This window comes from Centrocercus urophasianus, unplaced genomic scaffold (assembly GCF_019232065.1).
Source record: "Centrocercus urophasianus isolate 14NV4802_14NV808 unplaced genomic scaffold, USGS_Curo_1.0 seq_34, whole genome shotgun sequence".
Classification (NCBI taxonomy): Eukaryota; Metazoa; Chordata; class Aves; order Galliformes; family Phasianidae; genus Centrocercus; species Centrocercus urophasianus.
The window spans coordinates 4,798,357-4,822,305 of record NW_024884911.1 but is presented as its reverse complement, the minus strand read 5'-3'; the positions used below and the strand labels follow the sequence as shown (position 1 = coordinate 4,822,305).

Below are 23,949 nucleotides of genomic sequence, written 5' to 3'. Positions count from 1 at the left end.
GGGTTAATTCTGAGCAGTGCTGGTTTAAGTTCACAGACAGCACCCTGCTGTTTTGAAAGCCACTAAGAAAGCAATAGTCAGCCTAAGAAATTCTCTGCTGGACAGCTGGGCTCATATGGGAGCTCACCTGTTATGGGACTATAATCAAAACACAAAGGGAATTGATAACAGGACAGGGAGAGGCAGTGGAGCGGGCTGCAAAATAACACGCAATGCTCTTTGTTTTCCCTTTTCTCGAGGAATCTATTGGGATTCTGCTGTGTTTTCTGCCCCAGTGCCAGGCAGGGACAGGGAGAGGTGAATCCATGTTGTGTGTTGGTGCAGCTCTCACTCACAGCCGTATGTGGTGTGTGTGCGTGGTGCAGCATGTGCTGTCATACACTGCGAGGAAATGCTGCTGGCGCCCAGAATAGAAGGGTTTCAGCTGGATATTGACTGAACAGGGGGAGGCAGAGAGCTGATCCTGAGTGGTGGCTTTTACTGGAGGAGGGCAATGGAGCTGGAGCCCCGAGCAACGTCAGCCAGGGAGTTTGCAAAGAGCAAGCAAAGCAGAAAGCGATCTGTTGTTCATCTTTCATCCTTCTGCAGACAAATAAGTGGAAGTCCGGACTGCCCTACCAAGAGTTAACAGTTCTGTTGGCATCCTTGGGCTTAAGCTTTTCTTTCCAACTATCTTTTAAAAGGAAAAGCTGCTGCTTTGCTGGAATTAGGGGAAACGGCGCTGGTTTCAATGAGCCCCCGCAGGTTGGGCAGAATGGGGTAAATAGTGGTGACATGTGGGGATGGTCTCCGTGTTCAACATCCCACGGTGTATCAGAGCTTTCCTCTTGGCTTTTCATGGGGAGCCCTGAGTTGGGGGACTTTCCCAGGGGGAAACTGAGGCATAGGGTGTACAAACCTGGACAACGCTGGCAACAGAAAGTTGGCCTCCTTTCCCTCTTGCACTGCTAACTGCAGTGTGGTGCTTCCCCAGCACCACTGACTTGGTGCCCCCCATGGATGCTCTCCCTGCACTGGGGGCTGAGTTGTCACCACTGGCAGTGGGAGGGGATGCTGTGGCCACATTGCTGCACTCTGCTTTGACCTCTGAACTCTTTTTACCAATGCAAAGCCTTGTGAATTATAAATCAGGTGCTCCTGCTGAGCTTTGTGGTGCACAGAATGAAATGTGATGATTAATATTTAAGTGAAAATAAGTTAAAAGATTTTAACTACAAGGGCAAGTGTCTGTCGGCAGGCTTTTTTCACGTAGGGCAAAGGCAGAGCTGGGGTTTGGGGACATCAGTGGACTGAAGCCACTCTGAGCTCCCCATGGGTAGAACACAGCCCTGTGCGGGTGTTACTGGCACAGTGCCCCAGGTTTGGCAGCTTTTTGGGGTGGGTCAGCAGTGACATCCCAATCAGCTGTGCCCATCCCTGGAGGTGCCCGAGGCCAGGCTGAGTGGGGCCCTGGGCAGCCTGAGCTGATGGGAAGCAACCAGCCCATAGCATCATATGAAGCTCAATGATTTTTAAGGTCCCCTCCAACCCAAGCCATTCTGCGATCCGTGCTCGGCGAAGTTCAGGTGATGCACTCACTGTTGGGTGGGTATGTCTGAATCTCAGACCCCACCACCCAAACCAGTCCACTACTTCCCACCACCCGACCCTGCTCAGTGTGACACCAACATCACCGCCCATAGTGAAGGTGTCCCTCCAGCAGCACCCAGCAGGATGCTCTTCCTGGCCACCCGCACGCAGTCCCATCTAGCAAGGAGGGAAATACTTACATGAGTGCAGAACCTCTCCGGAGGGTCCCCACATGTGATTCCTGCCGGATCCACTCTGACCGTCACGTAATCCTTCATCCTCATGGCCCTGGGCTGACACGCGTAGAACTCCCACGATGGGCCGTCGTCGGTGGTCACCCAGGACTTGCAAATGTCATACTGTCCCATGGCCAAGGGGAGACGGTGCAGGAGGAGAGCCAGCAGGTACAGCATGGCAGCTGCGGCCGAGCGTGAGTGCCCTGGGCTGGAGACGTGCTGGGAGTCCAGGGGGAGGCGGCTGCTGGGCTAGGAGGTGCTCTCAGGTTCAGCATGGAAACTCCTCATTTACAGATGGTCCGCTCTAGGGAGGTCAGGGCGAGGACAGGAGTGATCCCACGTTGCGTTCGGCTGTGGAAAGTTTCTCTCTGCACTGAAGCCAGATTTGCAGATGACTTGCTTGGGAAAGTTTTGGCTGGGATTGTTGCTCAGTGGTCAGAAGTCTTCCTTAACCTCATCTTTTTTTTGTTTTTCTTTCCCCTCTTTTGTCGTACGAAAGAGCTTCCAAATCAGCATGAAAATATCTAGAGGTGACTCCAGTCAATCAATAGAAAGATCAAGTTCTGAGTCGCTGATGAAATTTGATAGGAGCAAATTGGAGAGGCTGCGGGATGGTGCTGGATCAGGTATTCCTCGACCTTCCTGTCTGCTGCAAACGCGTCACTGGGTAGAGCGCCTTAAACTGTGGGTCTGCTTTGACAGTTATTGGGGCTTTGGGACGTTAATGTGCCAAATTACCATAGCATCTGGGAGGTGGCAGAGAGGAGCTTTGGGGCTACAGTCCCCTTCTCCCAAGGGGTGACGGGGTTGGAGCCGCTGTGTTGGTTGGTGGCATCGGTGGGGTCTGCGCGATGGGCAGCGCCGTCCTCTGCTCCTGCGGCGCTGGGAGGCACCGCGTGCAGTTTGTCTGTCTGTCCGCCCGTCTGTCCACCTGTCTGTGTCTTCTGGCAATGGAGCATCGGGTTCCCAAACCTTCAGCTGTGAGCCACGCTGCTACCTGAGGTCTGGTCCCTCTCTCATGGTCAGAGCGAAGGGGGAATTCATTAGCGGGCTGCACCTGCAAATTGAAAGACAAATGAGCTGGGAGGGAGAGGGGATGCATCTGGAGCAATGAGGCCAGAGGGTCCCACGGGAAACACAGCCCTCAGCTGGCTCTGTGATCCCAGACACACGGCGGGGTCTGTAAAAGGGAGATATACAACTTTAATAAAAAGAAATCCATAGTAAGATGCTTATGGCTCTTCTGCTGTTTGGGAGGTTGGAAGGAGAGCTTCCCCCGCTTAAGGTATCTGATTTTAATGGCAGCTGGACAACAACAGCCCTAATGAGTCTTCAAATAATATCAAGAAATAGCTGGAGGTCATTAGAAGATGGAGAATATGCAGACACAGACTGGGGACAGACAGAAAATTGAACGTCTTGAGATAAGCAAATAAATGTGACAGCTGGGGAAACGCATCCACAGTCCAACATCCCCACATATGATTTATCTGAACAATAACGTTTAATAAAAAGCAATTTAAAGTCCTAATAACACTTAAGGTTTACCCAGTACAAGGAGCAATGACCTTCTCAGTAGTCATTTCAGGTGAAAACAACAGTTCTGCAGTTTTGTTGTCTTTCCACTGGAGCTATACGAATCGTTAGTAATTGCAAAACCAAATGACAAAGAACTGAAAAAGGAGAGCAGAACCCTCGGCCAGCAGTGGAGAGAAAGCATCATAGGAGAGGTGGGAGGCAGACATCCAGAGCAAAGACTTGGCTCTTGGTAATTCCCTCTCTATTGGCTCCTCCAACTTTTCTCCCACAATTTGGAGGTGTCTCCTCCATTCAGCACCACGTTTGCTTTCTCACGAAGCTCACCAAGGCTCAGAGGCTCCAGGTTAGCGGGTGCATCGATCCACGCTGGGGGGATTCGCAGTGCTGTGCCACTGCCCCCCTTTCCCCCAGTCTTTGGTTGAGAGATCTCTGATTGAGATGAATGAGTTCAGAAGGGAGCAGCCATCTCTCATGCTTCATCGCTGGCTCTCAAAGAAGAGCCTATTACAGACGCACTGGACCTGAATAAACTCCCAAAGAAAGAATAGACTGGCTGCTATTTTTACATCATGAGTAAATGTAGTAAAAATATGAAAGCGGCGTGACAGAGTGTTTAGAAGTCCCACTGACATCAGAGCTGTCTTTGCAGTTAAAATAAGTCAGCTCCTCATTATTACATCCAAGCAGTCCCAGCCAAGCACCCAACAACTGCAGCATGTGAGACTTCAGCCCTGGGATGCAGCGCCTTTAATGAGGGCTCTACCGCTGGTTCGTTTATGGATCTATTTTCATAGGCGTAAAACCCTATTTTGCACTTGAACGGCTGTCAGGGAAGAACCCAGGAAGAGAAGATCTATAATATCTATTAGTTTCTTGTTACGCTTGCTAAATGTTGTAGGTTCCCAGGGAGGTAATTTGCCTGGGAATTGAGAGGCGGTCAATGGCACAGGCACGCGGTGCAGCGCTCCGACAGCACCGACCCTCTGCAGAAATAGGAGCTCGGGGCGGCCCCGAGATGAACCAGCACACCCCGACCGGGGGAGAGAGACTTTCTGACCCGAAGGCTTTGCCCTGCTCGCCTTGGTTTGGCACCGAGCAAATAAATCTTTGCCCGATGATATTAAGAAACTGCAGTTCGTGGGAACAAATACAATCAGTGCTCTCTGTTTTCTTTGAGGCGTGTGCAGCACTCGCAAGGGACTGATAGCCAGAGTATTAAAAACACAAAATGAGATTGTTTCTCGGCTGAGCTGGTTCCTTGTTTTTCTTTTTTTATTGTTATTGGATTAACACCCAATTGAAATCAAGAGACAGCGCCGAGCAACAACTGAGCTGCTCTGGAATTAAGGACACAAAAGTAAACTCAACAGAGGAGTCCTCAGTTTCGGAAGTTGCCTCGAAAATAAAACCCAGCCGCCGTCCCCACCGACCCCAGCGCCGACGGAGCTCGGCTGCGCGTCCCTCCCCTTCCCCGCGATGAGAGCCCTTCCCCGCATCCCCAGCAGCGGGGTTGGGAGCACCGCTGTGACGGAGCTGTCGGAATACGGCAAAGCCCAGAGGAGCGCCGCGTTCCCCGAAGGAAAACCCGTGCAATTTCGCTTACGGCAGCCGCGCTCCTTCACGCGGTTGTGCCTCCCGACCAAGCGATGCCACGGGGTTCATTGCGCGTTACGAGAATTCAAGGTTTGGGCTTAAAAAAAAAAAAAAAAGAAAGAAAAAAAAGTGGGGAAAACGGGAAACGTGCCGCGAGCATCTCCGGCTTTGCATCTCAGCTGGAAACTCCGAAGCGGAGAATCCGAAGCTGATCTCCCTCCGCCCGTTCCGTAGGGGCGAGGCGCTCCCGCAGGGCGGGGAGAAGATGGGGGTGAGGGGACCGCGGGGGGCGGCGGTGGATCTCCCGTCCCCGCACCCACAACGCAGCTCTGCGGGGCCGCACCGGGCGCAGCCCCCGCTCCCCACCCCGCGCCCCCCAACTTTCAGCGCTTACCGGGGGGTTCTGCGGCTCGGGGCTCCCGAGGAGCGGCCAACTCCGGGGTCGGGCCCCAAGGGCGGGCGGCCGGGAGCTCGTTGCGGTGCCCGGCTCCCCTCCCAAGTTAATGCCGAGGCTGAAATCCCGTTTGCTATCACTTTCACAATCGGAGCTTTTATCTCCGTGCCTGATCCGGACTGCGTAACTTCCTCTGTGCAGCTTTAGCACACACCATCCCACCGGCGAGCAATGTGCTTCTTAAAGGTGCAGGGAGGAAATGCGGGCGGGGAGGGGAGGGAGGAGGGAGAAAAGCAGCCGGGGAAGGGGAGGCTGTGAGCGGGGGGGGGGGCCGGAGGGGCTGCGGGATCAGCGCGGTGCGGGGCTGGAGAGCGGCGGGCGGGGAACGGAGAACTGAGAGATGATGGAAGTGGCTGCGCTGCTCCTTTTCCTTCTTTTCCCCCCACCTTTTCCTCTTTTCTTTTTCCTGCCTTTTTCCCTCTCCCTCCCCCCTTTTCCTTCTTCCCCCCCTTTTCCTTTCTTTCCTCCCACCCCTTTTCTTTTTAAGAAATAATAATCATGAGATCATGTTTTCCCGAGGAACAAGCTGTAGTCACGAGGGTTTTCCCCACACGTGTGAGATATCCACGCTGTGTCCCGAATATTTTGGGGAGGTTCTGCTGGCGGAGCTGCTGTAAGCGAGGCTGCGTGTGCTGGGGAAGAGGGGGTGGTTGGAATTAATAGGATAAACAAAGCAGGGACTCGGGGATGGGGAAATCAGATGGCTGGGAAATGCTTTGGTAATGATGGAGATGCACTCTGGGATTTAACGAAGCTGGGTTTCCTTTGGTAAACGTGCAGGTCTGTGGGGTTTGGCAGTTCCTTCCAGCACAGGGCACGACTGCTGTGGGTGCTGCTCAGGAAAAGCAGTGGCAGGTGGAGATCTCAATCCACCCGTGCCAGATTCTGCCGTGTGAAACCCAATTCCACCCAAGCAGATGCTGCTGGGGGGGTCATTCCTACAGGTTTTCACATACAGATGGATAAATGGCAATCTATTTCTGGGGAGGAAAACCAAAGAACCCTGCTGTCCCCTCTGTACATGACCACCAAAAAATGAAGGTTCTTTCCCAACCAATAATTCAATAATTTCTAAGCCAGAAAGTGCACTGTCCAACCTGCATGTGGTTTGCAATCTCATTGACTCAGTGTTACATTACATGATTTACTTTGGCTCGCTGCTCTGAGGTCTTTCTATGGCTTTTCCTGTTGAAGAGTCCCTGGAAAACACACAGACCACCCTGGGAAACGTTTCCCAAATACTGGAGCAGAAGCAAGAAGTAGGAAATGATGGAGCACACCCTGACTGTGGCTCAGCCTCAGTGCTGAGGTATGGGACGGTCTTTACCTGAAGGACTGTGATTCTGGATCCATCTCCACTCCAGCCATGACACAGACACTTTCTACATGTTATTTCTGTATTTTTTTTTTTTCTGTAAACACTGTATGGTAGTGAGAAACATTAGCTGGGAATTCAGGGTTGAAGAACATTCCCGGGTTTCACTTTGTGCCTTTAGGTTCTGCTCTGTAGTAATGACTCCCCTGGAAATTCCCCACGTCTCACTTATTACTCCTTTATTAGTTATTATGGTACAGTAACGGGATAAAAAGGAGTTGGTATTTCATTTTCTTTCCCTCTAATAGCCGTGGCAAAGACCAAGTGGTGTGCTGATTATTGACATCAGAGTTAAGTGATATGCACGCATCATTAGGTTTCAATTGGAAAGAATAACAGCGCAGTGTGAGGCGTCACACTTCTAAACTACTTGGCATTTAGAGCAAAACTGAAGTCGTTTTTCTCAGCCCTGCGAGCTCAGAAGATGACGACTGGCAATAATACTCACACCTATGCAGGTGAGGGCTCCAGGTGCATCCCGAGGAGGAACAGTGACCCGAATGCCCTGCAGAGGTGGGAGCAGCTGCTCCAGGGGCTGTGTGCTGCGGAGTGGGTCACCCATCCAGCAGTGCTGTTCTTGCAGGAAGGAATGGGCAACGGTTTCAGCAAACGTTTAATTTGAAACCATTTGTCTTCTTTTGCCCAAGAATTTGGCAAATATTTCCTGATCAGCGTTGTTTCCTTGTTGGGGAATCTTCCTATGGGGAGCAACGTGGCTGTGCTGCTCCTGGAGGGCCGGCTCTGCCCCTCCCTCGTGCTGAGCTCTGCCTTCTCACACAAGGTTGAAAATCAATGGGTCTGCGCCGAGATTTAATTACCACAGAGTAGGCAAGGGTGGAGAACAAGGCCCTTAATTTTTAATACAGCTTCAGCTCCCAAAGGGATCCCCGGGGCTCAAGGGCCAAATGCAAACCCATTACACGCAGGTGTAATTCTATTGACATATGCAGCCTGGCACCTGTTTGTACGAAGGCAATATTTGGCTCCCTGCATCGAAATGGCAAGAGGTGATTTTGACACGCGTGGTGGGGGGGAGGGGAAGAGAGAAGTGCTTTTCCAACTTGGGATGAGTGAGGATGAACTGAAACAACAGAAGGCAAACGTGACACCTCGCAGCGCTGCTCCTCGGCGGCGATGTGCTTACGAACACTCAGGCTGAGTCTGGTCCGTGGAGAGAGCTCTGAGATTAGTGCCAGCATAATAACCAGCCTCACAAAGGATCTTTCATTCGAGGATACATCTTGCTGTATCACCTATAATAGCGATACGTTCTTTTTATAGTCCTTATCTGGTGATGCGCGGCCAGGGATGTCAAAGCGCCTGCTGAAAGTGAGTAAGCATTTTATGAGGTGGGAGCACAAGGCTCGTAAATGTGCTTCAGCCCAGGAGCAGGTGAGGGACCCCTGAGCAAGAGAAGCTCTCGCAGTGTCCGCAGAGCCCAGTGCAGCCTGACCTGTTGTTCCAGCTGTGCCAGGACCTCTGGGAAGAAGTGTGCAGGAGGGGGAAGGAAATGAGTAACAGCGCTCTGAAGGGGGGGCATTAGGGGTGATGGAGGGGAGGGCTGTTGTGCCATGGGCTTGAACCTTGTCCTGCTGGGAGGTTTGTCTCAGCTCACCCTCCCCATCCCATCCCTTGTGCTGTCCCTTTGTTGATGGATGTGAAGAGATCTCGCAGAGTGATGGGAATGGGAAGGTTTGTGCTTCCCGCTGCCTTGTGCTTTGTGCAAAGGTAAGATCAGCACGCTGGAAAAAGAAGAGGGACTGTTTTGTAGTTCTGAGAAACACCAGAAAGCTCAAAGGCCAGGAAACTGAGCAACAGAGAGCTGTGATGTGCAGTGCAGGAAGACTGGGGGGTTATTCTCTTGTTCTTTCTGCACCAACCTCAGGGTGTAAATACCAGCACCCACTCCTCAACACATGCAGACACAGCCATCAGCAGAGGGAACAGCCTGGCGCCTCCATCTAAATCTTTTCCTCAGGGCAACTGGCTGGGAAGATGGCAGGGAGCATCTGCTGCAGGAGGGGAGGCTGCTCCCTGCCTCGTGCACGAGACCTCAGGTGCAATGTCTGCATTTTGCAGGGCCCCGGATGAGTTTTGCCCTCCCTGATTAGATAACCAAAGGAGCGGTGACTGTAGTCTCCAGAGAGGAGTCGCTGCCTCTTTCCTGCCAGAAGGACAGCTGGAGGGAGGGTGGGATTTTCAGCATGCGAGCACTTAGCCAGATCAAGGAAATGGGATGCAAAGCATTTTGGGCTAAGAAAGGTTGTTGTGCAGGGAAACATGAGGCTGCTGTTCTGCTGGGGAGAGAACGCTTCTCCAAAAGCTCCTGCGTGCCAAACTGCAAGGCTGAGCCACGGCAGGTCAGTGCCTCCTGGAGGAAAACAAGCATGACAAGTCAGAAAAAAGCCCATCGCCGTCTCTGCTGAAAAACTTTGATCATTTCAATATTATTGATGCGCATTTACTCCAGGGGAGACGGGCTGGGTGATGGGAAGTGCTTCACCTTGACACGGGGAAAATATGTTGTTTTCTGCGCCTTGTCTCTTGCCTTGTCTTTTGTTTCATATATCAAATCAGAGCTTAGCCAAGTGAATCAGCTCAGGAAGCATTGAAGATTTATTTGATTTTGGGGAAGGTAGAGCTTTCCTTATCTTTCCCATCTGCGGGGGAGTAAGCAGGGATAAAAACAGGAGGAGCTTCTGAAGGAGGGATCTATAATTAACAACCCCTCCGAAAGGGGAACTTTCCTTTCGACTTACTATTCAAATGGAAGTGTTTGAGAGTACGTGGTTTTGGCTCTGGGGATCTCACTTGTTTCCTTGCCAGAGCCCTGCGAATCCCCTCATCCCCTCCCCAGTGCGTGCTGTGCTTTCAGGCAGCCCCGTGTTGGGCTGAGGATGGGTTCCCAGGGATGGCCCCAGCACTGCCCCCCTGCATGGCACAGGGAAATGGGGATGGGAAGCAGCTCCCAGCCCACAGCCTGGCACTGGGAGGAGACGCCTTCCAATTCTTCTTAACCCGAGGAAGGGATGTGTCATTTCTAATGGAGCTGACGGCAGCGGGGAGGGTTTTTAGGTTAGTGGTTGAAGAACAAACTTGTAATGAGTGAAGTAATTGAATAAATGCTGACAATTTGATGTGGAAAATGCATAATCAGCGAGCTCGGGAAGGTTGACTTGTTCTTTTTTCTCTCTTCTTTAGCACTGGAATAAACACATTTCTTCTCTTCCAAGCAGGTGATGTGTTCAGCAGCACAAAACAGCAGATTTCTGCACATGCTTCCCTCCCAGGCACGCATGTGCTGATTGCCAAATAATTGACCCAGTTATGCTAATATGCTGTTTGCCTCACTGGAACTTAATAAATACATATATAATCAATCTTAACACTTTTTCTTGAGCCACGCACCGGTTCAATCAGCTGCTGCTTCAGTAGTTTTGCTGGCTCCAACCCAAGGAGCAGAGCCATAGCTGTGCTGGAGGGCAGAGGGGGCAGTCCCCTGGATAGGTGCAAATGAGGCCACACCAAGGAGCTATGAGGGCTGATCTTGCAGGGATAACTGGGAGCAAAACTGGCTTTGCAGATCCCAAACACAGCCTGTAAGTTATGGACGTGGTCGGTGGGGCTGACGTATGTAAGTGCGGTGACTTTCCCTACCCAGCCATCATCCCAGCCTTGTGCAGATGGAAACTCAGTGAGTTTCTTGTCATCAAGCCCCCGGTTTCAGTCTGACAATGGGAACAGCATCATCTGTGTCATGTATGTTGGAAGCAATGAATAGAGAGCTGAGCTCACTCATCTATTTGCATTCTGAAGATATGCAAAATAACTGTCTTCTTGCTTACTCTCCTGCCTACTCAATATCTGTGAAACAAGGAGGAGAATATGGGCTGCCTTGTACTTCTGATCTCAGTGCCCTTGAATAAGGGAGCAACTGTTCAGTGCAACCTTCTGGGATGAGTGGTGAGCATCAGAGCTACAATGGCAACAAAAGCTCTCCATCAGTGCCTGCTGGTGGGCAAAAGGCAGCTCCTGGATGAGGAGTGCTCGTCATCATGGACACCTTGGCTTGATGTCATCAGGGCACCTTCTCCTCTCCACATCCGAATCAGCACTTGCATCTCTAGGGCACGTAGGTCTGACCTGCCAACTGTTAAACGAATTACAGCCCTCTCTCCCCAGACTATTAGCATGGAACAGCACACATCCACGGCAGAGACAGGCTGAGGACACAGCAGTTCTGAGAGCAACGAGCTGTAGGAGACTTTCCTTTTGGATGGAGCTGAATGAATCGGCGTTGGGCTGCGGCTCCACGCTCAGGGTTTGCCTCATCGCTCAGCAGCTCAGGGATTACCTTCCTTTTAATCTGAACAGCTACTTCTCCTCCAGGTTATTGCTGTCTGAAGCAGCAGAAGCGTGATGCAGACCGGGCTTTATGGGCTGGAATTTACATGTTTTTTTTCCTTATGCTTTCTGGTATTAATTTCATATGCAGTGGGAAAGTAATATCCTGTCTGTCACTGTAGAGGAAGGGCTGTGTGTGTCTATGTGCAATCACTGCTAACTGTTGAGCTCTTTCACTCAAAGTTCGTTTTTGTGAAGATTTCTAAATTAAAGCAAAAATCAGCTGCAGAAATGATGAATGTGAGCTACCAGCAAGGCAAAATCAGGAGATGTTTTCTCTTGTTTTCGTAACTCGTGGTCTTTGTGTGTAAGAGTGGATTGCATGGCAACTGCATTCACACTTCCCTTTAATAAAAGATCCAAGCAGATGGACCCACTATTAACGTGTATCCCCCAGATTTGCATATCTTGTATTCATGCCAAGATGGCCCTGAGCACACATGGGATGAACGAGGCTGATACCAACACAACTGCACCAGATTAATGCAGCAATCAAAGGCCATTGTCCCGGCACCCGTTAGGAATCCAGTTTGGTATTAGTTATTAATTTTGTTCAGCTCCTAGTGGAGTCAAATTAAGGTCTTCCAAATACAATTGGACAGGGCTCTTAGGTACTACAAGTTGATGAATATGTTATAAATCCCGAGAGAGAGGGCTAAGAAACAGCATTTGCATCTAAACTGTGAAGAATCCTGTGCTGGAAGTGTGCAGGGCTCCAGGTTGGGTGCAGCGTGTTGGCTAATTAGGGCTCACTTGAAATTCAGCTCTTATCCAAGATCTGAGTTTCTCAAAATTCCAGTACAATCAAATCTAGTTGGAAGACAAGCCTATCTGTAATACCTCATCAAATATGAGGTGTTACAATGTGGTATTCTGGAGCCCAAAATATGCTTGATCCGATTGTTCCAGACCATTAATCCAACACAACGCTGCACATTCTAATAGGATCAAACATTAGGAAATATTTATGAATGAGCATTGTTTTGACTGCAAAGATTGAACACAGCAGGCTTTAAATACACGAGATCCTGAAAAGGGAAACTTTATTATCTCCCATATATCTGGTGCCAAATTCGGAGAGAATTTTAAATGCATCTTAGGTGGTTGGTGCTTGAGTAATTTACACCTTCTCCCAACTCCCTTCAGTGTGTAAATTACACCTGCTCCCACCTATATTGGGTCTGACCCATTGCACCAAGGATACTAATGAAATCATGTAGCACCAGATAATGCACTTTCTGTCGTTGCAGGAGGGAGGCAGGGGGACTGTGTGCAAACAGAGCAGTGCTGCTAGGGGTTAACAGAGCTCAAAAGTACAGGGGCTGTGCTCTGTGACTGCAGTCCTGGGTGGAAATCAACCACTGCTCACCCACGTGGGCTCTTGTGCTGTGCTATTTCACAGAATCATAGAATGGCCTGGGTTGAAAAGGACCACGATGATCATCTAATTTCAACCCTCCAGCTATGTGCAGGGTTGCCAACCACCAGACCAGGCTGCCCAGAACCACATCGTGCTGCGTGGATTTCGGATGCAGCGAAGTCATCTCTGGATGCTGGCAGCTTCGTCCCTTCCTTCAAGGGCATGGTGCTGATGGGTTGGATTTGATGATGACCTTTTCCAACTTTCACGATTCTATGGTTCAGCAGGGACAGAATTTTGTTTGTTAGCTCCGATGGCAAGGCATTAAGGCATGTTGCAGTCCCACAAGCTGTGGTTTTGTGGAGGATAAATCATGTCGAACCAACCTTCTTTTCCCATGACAAGGCAGCAGGTCTCAGAGAGGGGAGAAGCTGGGGCTGGGATAGATCTTGACTGCAGTCAGGCTGTCAGTACTCTGTTGTATGGCATTCCCACGAGAAAAATAGGAGGTACAGTCTAGGAGAAATGCTTGAAGGTCTATGTAGTCCATCTCCTACCCTGGGGGAAGGAGATGGAGTACAGTAATCTCTCAAGATCCCTTTTTCTCTTATTCCCCGTGGCTCTATGCATATTTTGTACGGAGGTGATATTTTTGTATATATTTATATATGTGTACACTTTCATCAGCTGCTTTTGGATGAAGTGGAAGGATGGCTTGAGCAGGGTGCTGCAGGCTCTGCCATTACCCAGGAGTCTCCTTAGCAAGCTGGGCAATGGAATGCAGAGCAGACTCAGTGCATCTGCTGGCAGCACCGGGCTGAGAGGGGCTGCAAGAGCTCTCAGAGAACGGGAGAAAGATGCAAAATCTTGACAAACTGAAGAAGCAGTCTGGAAAGAGTAGATTGACATTCAAAAAGGACAAGAGCAAAACAGAATGTACTGGAACTATCGAAACGTATGTCAGGAAATGGCTGTGTAGGCAGCATTTCTATGGAGTGGGGGTAATGTTGTGGGCAACAAATTCACCCTGAGCCAACTGTGATGCCCCGGAGTGGGAAAAGCAGTGCTGACATAAGGATGTGTAAATAGAGAGCGGTATGCTGCTCTGTTTCCATCCTTACAGAGCATTTGGGAGGAGCTGCTTTGGTCATCTGACTTCCAGAAAAATCTGGAAAATGAGAAAAAGATCAGAGTTCTAGAAAACAAAACTGCTGAGAAAGGCAGAAGGAGCTCAGTGGCTTATGGCTGAACAAAGACACAGCAATGATCCCGCAAAGGGTAAAAATGCTGCAGAAGTAATAAACTGTTGTCCACGTCCACCAGGGTAGAGCAGAAGAAGTGGGCTTGAGCAGCAGCAAATAGAATTTGGGTTAGATTTTAGGGGAAAATGTTCCATCTACAGGAATAGCTGAGAAGAAGGACAGATCAGACTCTCCTTAAAAGCCTCCAGTGATGAACAGGTCAGACAAACACCTGTCAAGAACAATTTAGGCAGGGTTGGTCCTGCCCTGGGGGAAGGAGATGGACGAGGTGACCTCTCGAGATCCCTTTCCCTCTCATTCCCTGTGGCTCCATGCATATTTTGTACAGAGAAGATGCTGTGAGCGGAGAGCTTGGTGCTACATCAATGCTTTACATTGAAATTGAGAGGTTGTGTTTACTTGTCTGCTGTTGTTTCAGCTCGAGTCTGACTAATTTCAGTTGAATACCGAATTATAAATTGCAGTGATGGGCGTTTGGGGGATATCTGGGGAGGCAGATGCTGAAACCCATTCATCTATCGATCGCATTGATGGGAGCGTTTCATTTAGAACATCATATACCTATTTTTAAATACGTTTTGAAAGATTCTTAAAACACCTTTATTATATCAGAGCACAGGACTCCTCCTGCTCACTGATTGGTGCACATCTTTAAGCAGGCACGGGGAGAGATTGCTGTTGGCATTCAGGAAAGGCACGGGATGGAACCTCACCCTGCCGCAATGGAAGGAAACTATTGCCTTTTTAAATGAAGCCAGGCAGTGGTCTGGCTGCCAATTAATGAACGCATTACTGTTAAGTGATAGCTTTGGAAAGGGAAAAAAAAAAAAAAAAAAGACTTTCCTGAGTTCTCCTAATGGCTCTCACTGCCCTCTCCTCCAAGCATTAGGCTTATGGGAAGCAGAGCCCTATAGCAGTGGTGTGAAGGCCTGGCAGCGAATGGGCATCCTGTTCTGTAAGTGCAAGGGTGGGATCTAAGGCAGCAGAATGCAATTCCGCAAATTAATTTGCTCCCGACCCAAGGGTTAGCGCTAATTTTGCTCCAAGTACCAGGAGAGCTTTAACGACCGCAAATAGCAAACACTTGCTTTTTCACTCCGTCCCACTCGGAAGCCCAAACTGCCAGGTTTACAGTGCCCTCTAGTATCGCTCTGGAGCATTAGCTTTCCTGTGCCACCTCCTGAGCTGCCGCGCCGTGCAGTCGTTTCTCACCACGGCGCATTTTCCATCTGCACTTTGGTGCTTTGGCACCCGGCTGCACCGCTGCCTCCCAGGCGGGAGGAGGGACGCCTTGGTTTTCATCCCTCTGCAGCAGTCCCACTGTTTTCTGCTAAAAGTGCTCTGCTCAGAGGGATGTGTGTGCTTAGTGACAGTTTGTCAAAGAGATATTAATGATAACTGGCCTTCACATGGGCACGATACCCACAGCTGTGCTGCATCACCACGAACCAGCAAAACACGCGTTTAGAGAAGGAGAAGGAAGGACGAAGTAGAAAAACCTGAGTCATATGAAAACCATCCAACGTTACCCGGGACCACATCTCAGCCAGCTGAGATCTCTTCTTGCAAGGACTTCTTCAAGCTGTGACCTTCAGCCCTGCTTGGATGGCTCAGTGGAGCAGATGCAGGACGATTCCCCAGTGGGTCTCAACGCGGCGCCTGCTGTGAGAGAGGGCGGTTTGTAAAGCAGCTCTGAAGCTTCCAGCTGCTGCAAGAGCCTGCAGAGGCTGCTGGGCTGGGATGGGACAAGGCTGGGATGGGCTGCTCACATGGCATCCACCTCATCAACAGAGATTTCTCTGATGGGCAGAGCCAGGCAGCTGGTGAACTCTTGCAGACACAATCAAGGTGTTGGCATGTGGAATTTATAAAACTGCATTAAGTAAGCAGATTAATCAAGGCACTGCTAGCACCCCTGTTCAGATTTTTACCATCATTTTATATGGCTGCCAGCAAGAAATTGTTACCAACAGAAGCTGGCATTAAAATGTACCTCTTCTTGCATATGCACTTCACATCTCAGTGGTGCTCCTTCGAGATATGTGATAGCAGGAGAAAGCTTCCTGCTGCCCGGGCCTCTGCTCCTCGTGGCGCTGTTTGCAGGGCTGTGGGCTGCAGAAGGCGCTTGAGCTGCCCTTCCTTGGCCACATAGCAGAGAGAAAAGCCTGGCTGAGAGCAGCCCATGCTCATCTTTGAGGAGATAAACAGTTCTCCCTGCTTTTAAACCATCTGAGGGGATAACACATCTATAGGTGAAAACACCGGTATGTCAGAAGGACGGCAACAGGTTAGAAAAATGCAAGTTAAGAAGTGTAGAAATAAAGAGGAGCCCTAAGATGAAGCCACAGGTATGAGTCTGAAGGCTGGATTGAGTCTTAGCACTCTTACTGACTTTCAGAAACTGCCCATGTAAGACAGTTTTCTATCTCTTGTATCACAGCTACGTGTAATACATAGAAATGTATTTCTTTTCCAAAGTGTCAGTGCAGGGCAGTGGGACAAAGAATGAAGAACTTAATGGAACAACCTGAAAAAAGTCTCATCCTTCCCCTCCCAGCTCTCAGCATGCAAACAGCTTCTGGAGCACAGGATGGAAGCACTGTTTTATCAAGTCAGATTCCTCTTCCTCGGAACACTTTCTTGCCCTCTCATGTACTCATAAATTCAATGTAAATACTGAACTTTCATCTTTGCCAGTGTGATTCCTGCACACGGAGCCACAGGAGTCTGGAAAAAGAGGTCTATAGCCCTTCTGCTTTACATTCTGACTCCTGCTACTGGCGCGTTAGCAATGGAGAGCTACCTCATTCTATATGCAGTATGTAAGTAGTTTGACAGGGATGTCTTTTTACAGCTAAAGTGTCAGCTCTACCTAGATGGATTGGGGGTCTTGAAAGACTCCACACAGCTCTGCATCATCGTTTGTAAAGAATTCAGTAAGTGTCTTAAATTCCTTGCACAGCAATACAAGCAACTGCCTCAGCTTCTCAAGGGCACTATACCTTTGATAATGAATATATTTAAACAAAAGGCACGGGGGAGAACCTTTGCTGAATATAATAGAACGCAGCTTTCTACTTTCATATTTCACGGGACTTGAAGGTTCATCATTTATTGAAAATAAAGCTGTGGACCACTGGAAGCATGCTGTCTGGGTCTCATTTTCAGAGTGCAATGCTTTGCAGTGAAATTACAAGGAAGTGCTGTTCTCAGACACAGCCCTGCGTTCAGAATTCTCTAGGCTCTTCCCTCACTTTTGCCCTGCTCTGTTACAGCTTGTTTTGTCAGCTGAGGAACTTCTTTTGCAAATCTGTTTTCTCCTTTCTGCTTGAAAATTATATCCTACGTAGGAGCAAATTTCCATAAGCCTTCAGGACTTGAGATTTATTGTTATTCCTCATTGACCAACAGCCAAATTAATTTGATTAGAGCGCAGCTCTCGAGAGGCAGTTTTGAGGGAAGCGGAGTCCAATCCCGAATTATCTGGGATCGGCAAACGAGCAAAACCCCCCCGGCAGCATTCACTGCTTCCTTCACGAGCTGAACTCACCGCGCATCAGCAGCATCTCCAGCTATTGCCTCACCTGTCACAAAACATCTTCATTGCCATGGAAGGACCAAAGCTTGCGCTGCCGGGGAGCTCACAGCCCACAATAACAGGCGCTGCTAAACAAACCCCGCAGGGGGTATCAGTGAGCTGATGGGAATGAGGCAACCGAATGTCAAACCCCAGGCGCAAGCACTCGACAAAGGGGACTGAAAGTGGCAGCTGGTCCCTGCCTCGTGGTTACCGACTGATGCTGAACAATAGTGGGGATGGGGGGAGGCTTTGAGTGAGGCTTGGAAATGGCAAGCAGCGTTTTGCAGCGAGAGAACAGCCAGGAGAATCATCTGCCTGTGGGACAGCTCTTCTGTCTGCAGTTGTTCTCTGAGATCCATGCTAACTCGTGCCCTGGGCACATTCCCAGAGGCTGAGGCTATCAGATCAATGGGCCGCACTCCCATCACCTTGCAATGTGATATTTGCAGCTCTCACAGACTGCCAGGGCTGCTGGGTCAGTGTCCTGACGACAGATCTCAGTGCAAACCTTCCGTGCTGCAAACATTGGGAGTTCAGCAGCTCTGTTTCCCCGGAATCAATACTGGATGAATGCAGCAGCGTCATGCCGGAGGCTCTGGGAGAAGCCAGCTGTAAGATGAGATGGAACTGAAGTGTACTTGTAATACCTCCTTGTAATATTTTAACCATTCAGCCACATCTTTGGAAGGCAGACGATGAGCTGTGCTGCATAAAGCAATGCTAACCAGAGTAACCAAGTTCTCTCACTCTGAACCTTGCCCCTCTATTTTTATTTCTATATAATATCCCTGACTTGAGTTCTTGCATGGTATTGCAATGCATAATTGAACTCCTACCATTTTCCACTGCAGGAGTGGCTGCATTCAGTTTTGGGTGGAATTTCTCTGGAGAGGTTAATCTGCAAAAATACTGCGTAAATGCAAACTATTAATTGCTACTTCTCTATTTTTAAGCTGGGAACCAATGGCTGCAGGGATGAAGTTGGCGTGTTGGCTCTCTGAGTTATTAAACACACTCACCCTGTTGAAGAGCAATTTGCTCTCCTCCTTTCAACTTTTGCTTTTGCTTTATTTATTTATGCAGAAGAACGCAGCGATCAGATTCTTTATCTTCTTCTTGTTTTTGGTTGTTTTTTTTTTTCTTCACACTGTGAATGGTTTCCTAAGCACCAAAAGATAATTTGGGGCCTTTGTTCCAAACATCAGCATCCTTTCTCAGTGCTGGTCCCCAACCGTACTCACAGCTATGAATCCATACAAAGAATAATATACAACCTGCTGGTGCAACAGGCCAGGAGACAAAAAATAGCCCATTAAGAGGGCAAAGCTAATCAATACAAACAGCAAAGATGAAGATTTTAAAAGCATCTCAATGAAGTCAGGCACAATCTTAGCAGTCAGTCAATGAAAACTGAAGTGTGCCAGGGAGGAGGCTGGGGGGGCAAGTCAAATGGGCACAGAGGAAAGGAGCCTTCTTAGCAGACTCAGACAGGTTTCCTGCCCAGGGTGCAGGGCAGGGCAGGTCCTGGCTGCACCTCAGTGAGTTGGAAGGAAGAGCAGCACTTGAAGAGGTGAAATGCTGACAGCACACAGGAGAGGTCAGTTCGAGCTCCTTCCTGCCTCTGCTGTTCCCCAGTTCTTCCAAGCACACTTAGGATGTGAGCAGCAAGGTTACAGATTACCCTGTGTCAAAGCACCCATGATCAGTCTTCCTCTTCTGTTTCCAGACTAACCCATTTTTCAGGACAGATGGCATTGTGGTTTCATTCCCTACAGGGCAATGACTAATCTACCCAGGAAGATGGCGTACTAAATTGGTTCTGTCTCCTCATCCCCACAAGTAAGGTTCTGGATTTGGTACCAGGGTAGCAGTTTGCACTGCTATTGCATTAGCAAGTCCTCAACACTCAGAAGGAAACTCTGAGCATCTCTTCACCCTGTGTAACACAGAGCTCAGCCAAAGGCATCAGCACTGTGGGATTAGTATCAATAAGGCAAAATGGCAATCAAAGTTTTCTACCCTGTGCAGCAGAACTGGCAAAGGAGGAAGGATGCTTGGCTGCTGTAGCTCTGCCAGTCCTTGGCCTCTGTTGAAATTGCTACAAAGGCAGAAAATCACTTCTGCTAGCACTGAAGGAAGCAGCAGCACTACGGAACTGCACTGGGATAGTTAGAGTGGTTAATATTCAGCAGGCATATTGCTAAAAAGACAATGCATGCTAAGAAAAAAAAAAAAAGAAAAAAAAAAAAAAAGAGCAACAGATACAAACAGTGACAGTGGGATTTTTGTAAAGCAGATAGCAAGCATCCATTAAGAGTGGAACCATTGCCACGGCACATTGCATTGAGGTCGTTGTGGAGTGGTTGTGAGACCAGTCCCAGGCAATGTGGGCCATATTTAAGACCATGAATTAGAGATTAAGTGCTTTTTATTGCTTTACTGGTCCTCCAAGAATGGCTCCTCTACTTTGGCACACTGTATTCCTGCCAAGCCGGCACTGATGCTTTGATTGGGGGTCCAAAAGAAATAGTGCTTGTGCCTGCACATACAAACAGATATTTTTCAATTAACCTCATTTAATTAATTAAAAAAAAAAAAGTCAGAACTGAAAGGACTCTTGGGACAGGCCCTCAGCTGGAGATATCGGCTGTCATCATCAATGTAATGCAGCTGTAAAAGCAGTTCTCAATGTATACACAGACTGTAGTCCAAAATGTGCTATCAGGCAGAAAAAGCAAATCCATGTGAAGGGCCACCTCTTGCTATAATGCAGGTCTTTTCTGTAATAGAGTCAGCTCTCATACAGGGCTATTGCTGCACTGCGAGCTCTAATAAATATTGATGCGTCAAACTGTATGCCACCTCTATTTTGGGATGGAGGCAAAAGGCAGCCTTACAGAGAATGAGTCGCAGCCTTGCTAGGGAGATAATGCATTCCCAGGGCTTCTCTTAGGAAATATTTACCTTTGCAATGATTGCACCCTGCATTTCTCCAAAGAATCAGCCCCAGTTCCATTTCACTCTATGGAAGAGGCACGAGGTCTGCCTGTGCTCTTAGCATTGTGGGGGTGATGTCTGCACATCTGCCCCAGTGCCCACCCAGCATTTTGTCATGCTGCTCCTCAAGGTCATTCCCTACCAACCAAAAAGTCATGTGCTAAAAGCCAACCAACCCACCTTATAAAAAGAGGCTGGTGTTTACAGGGTATCTATTTCTCGTGGTGTAATAGCTCTACAAAGAAAACGAAACATGAATATGTATGCGTGTCTTATTAGATAATCCTTTCATTTCCCTGCCTGCATTGTGTCTCTGTATTTAATGTCTTACCTAAGCACATCTGTTAGTATTGCTAGACCAAACATCTGAATGCACGCTTGCCTTTAGACGTAACTTTATTCTAAACATAGGATATAAAAGTAAATAAATATTACACTAAATATTTATGCTTAGTATCCCATGTAACAAATAGTCTATCAAATATTTACCAGCCTTACCTGCACACTTGTGGGCATAGCTGCATTGCTGCTTATGCTACAGAGTGCTCTTGTGGTTGAGGGAAGCTCGCTGTTACAGATTCTGCAGCAGCCTTTCCACGAGGCTCTCATTAACGTCAGGGTAGGTGTCTGTGGAGCAGCAGGGTGTTTCTGAAGTGCTGGGATGCCTCGCACAGTGTTACTCTGGGAAGAAAAGAAAAAAAAAGAAGAGAAAGCAAAAGCAGCCTTTGTTTGTTATGAGCCCTGATCATCGGCTTCTGCTCACAGTATGTTGGTGGAAAAGAACTGTGTGTGTAGAAATGTGGTTTTGTTGGGGAATAAACCTCTCAGGTTAGGAAGTAGGAGAGGGTGAGAAGAGCATCGCGACATTTCCTTCAGCAGAAATTTGGTGGGGCTGAGAAGTGGATGAAGGTCCCACTCCCTGTGGGGAGCATGTGCTGCTATCAGGAGGATCTGGGCAGATTTAGGGCTAATTCCAGCTTTGTTACACTTACTGCCCTGCCAGCAAACACTGCTGCTGCTGTTCACTCAGTGTAGATTCCAGCAGAAATAGTTTTCCTGCAATTAGTCGGCGATGTTACTCACAATTTATGCAATCTTAGGTGGCAGCAGCCACAGTTCTGACTCCCTCGGGTCCGTCTCTAAGCAAGGTTTTGTATTCTCGTGATGCAGAAGGGCTGCGTTTCCCAACAGCAGACAACAAGCTTTGGAAAAAGTCATCCTAGAAGAATCCCAGCAGAAATGATGCTTTGATTCAAATATAATAGCAAAAATGTACCTAAAAGCCTTGTTCATTAAGCTCACTGCTAGCTAAGTCGTTAACAGAAATATGACAGGGAGGATGAAGAAGCACAACTTCTCGCTTTTTGTGGTAGATTAAGCAAAAATCTTAGCTGCAATAGGCTGATGTGGTTGCAACTGCGTTTATTTCAAACAAACTGGTTTTTCTGGGTCAAACGTTGACACTGGAGAAGATCTGGCCTCCCTCTGCACAGCAGTGTGGTGTCAGCCAGCAGGGCTGGGGCTGAACTTGGTCAGGAAGAGGAGACTGCAATGGAAATGGAATTAAAAAAAAAGAGACCTCAAAAGAAAGCCATTAAGTGCTTTTTCATCCTAACCAAGTTCATCACAAAGGGTGGTTGGGAAAAAGGGTAATATGAGAGTTTCTTATTGAAAAAAGTATCGATTGTTAGGAATCAATAGCATTAAAAAGCTGTGGCTTAAGCAGCAAGCTTTGAAGGACTCCACGAGCTGTTCTGTTCCCTGCCTGCTCTCCTGCCAGAGCTTGGAGAGCTTTCACCTGCAATCCAGCAACTGCAGTGATGTGATGGTGGCCAATATATATTAAAAAAATTAAGGTGTCAAGTGTGAATTTTATTACCTCTGCAATCAGATGCACTTCCTTCACTCAGCTCATTTGCAATTAAGTCCAGCTGTTCTCTGTAGAAAGGACTCTTCCAAGGAAATTGCTGTAAAAAGTAATGGCAAGATTTTCCTTGGTGCTTTGTTGCAACTATTTTTCTCCTAATAGGCTTGTAAAGGGCCTTGCCTTTTTATTCAATGGCCAAGAGGATATCTGTCATTTTTTCAGGCATTAGAAAACGAATATGTCAGTGCTAGGGCCCATAACATTTATAAGGTATTTTCACTGTATAGCAATAGAGAGCTTTAAACTTGAAGGAAGGTGTCCCTGCCTACAGGGTTGGAACTGGATGATCTTAAAGGCCCCTTCCAACCCAAACCATTCTATGGTTTTATGATTCCCTGAAAGTTTTTGAAGTCTTATTTGTTTGGTCTGCAGAGGTTTTGGCTTACATACATTGGGCTGTTTGTTAACTGACAAATCGGACAGAACTGGATCAGTGTTCTGCACTGGGTTTTTCCTGTCTAAAATTGAGTATGACAGCCAAAGAGGGGCACCAAAGTGCAGAACTCAGGGCATGATCCTTCATGTCAGTGTCATAGGACAACATCCCACAGCAAGGGCCAGAACAGAACACCATGAGCTCACAAAACTGCAGTGCTAAGACGACTATGAGAGAATCTTGTTTGGCTTTTAGGCCAACGATGAGAATAACACGCTTTTGTAGCTTCTTGCTGTTGTGCCTGAAATGATCTTTTCCCTTTTTGTCACTCAGGAACAGCTTAGATGTGTTTTTTCAAATCTTCCAGCAATCCTTTTAGCAACATTCCCAATCTGGGCGCTGCTGTCACTCCTGAGCAGCGCCTAAAATAAAGCAGCGAGATTTGTACTTATTGACATTATTTTAAGATGGAATGCTGAGGCATTAACTATGACAAAATGAAAGGGAAACACTAATACATGAAGGATAGGAGACGTTGCTATTGAGGATTTCTTTTTACCCAAGCAGAAATAAGACTCCTTCTCTAATGGTGAAATACGACCCAGCTCTTGCAGAGGGAGTAATTTGCTAATTTGTTTAATGTTGTTATCTGTGCAGGAAAGCCTTGCAAGGAGAAGAATAGAGACTGGATGAAAAGTGCAGGTTATTTTTGGAGGCAGAGTTCAGCCACTCTGTATTCTCGAAGGCGGTGACCAGATTCCTGTTCTGGCAGCTGTGAATACTGAGGAGAAAACGATGACTCCTGGTTGCAAGCTGTGTTATCGTTGCTATATTGACTTGCACTGCAAAGAGTGAAAGTAATGTCCTACCAACAAAACCCTTCCGCTGATGCAGTGGAAGTCCTTCTGCTAGTACAGTATATTTGAAGGACCAGAATGAGCTGCAGGAGAAGAAATCTCCTGTTGCTAGTATACTCATATAGCTACCTTGGCAAACCTTCATGCTGTACAATCCCACCTCCCATGTCTGCAAATAGCAGGAGTTAGCTGGCACAATTTGAAACAGTTCTCCAAAATAGTGTAGCAGATCAAGTTATAGAAGAAAGCTCTGCTGAACATGCATGCTCCCATGTACAGGCTTGAGAACAGATTGATAAATCTGTTAAGAGATGATTAATCAAAAGGTTTCGGATCAGTCAGAGCTTGCTGCAGAGGAATGTAAAAAGATGAGGTCTCTGTGAGAAGATTGGATTTTACAGAAGTGATTAGAAAATGAAC

General features: G+C 48.1%; 1 protein-coding gene across 5 annotated transcripts in view; it reads right to left on the bottom strand.

Annotated features, from left to right (window-relative positions):
- NTNG2 (netrin G2) overlaps positions 1-5,493 on the bottom strand; it is a 38,840-nt gene extending 33,347 nt beyond the window's left edge. For 2 of the 5 annotated variants that reach the window (XM_042830705.1, XM_042830704.1), the window contains exons 1-2: positions 5,332-5,491; positions 1,770-2,862 (exon numbers count right to left, since the gene is read on the bottom strand). In XM_042830705.1, the coding sequence (XP_042686639.1) occupies positions 1,770-1,982 (213 nt within the window). In that variant the 5' untranslated portion in view covers positions 1,983-2,862; positions 5,332-5,491. Of the gene's footprint in view, positions 1-1,769; positions 2,863-5,331 lie in introns of all 5 variants that reach the window. The other 3 variants (XM_042830703.1, XM_042830702.1, XM_042830706.1) reach the window with 3 other exon arrangements.
- Positions 5,494-23,949: the final 18,456 nt, after the last annotated feature.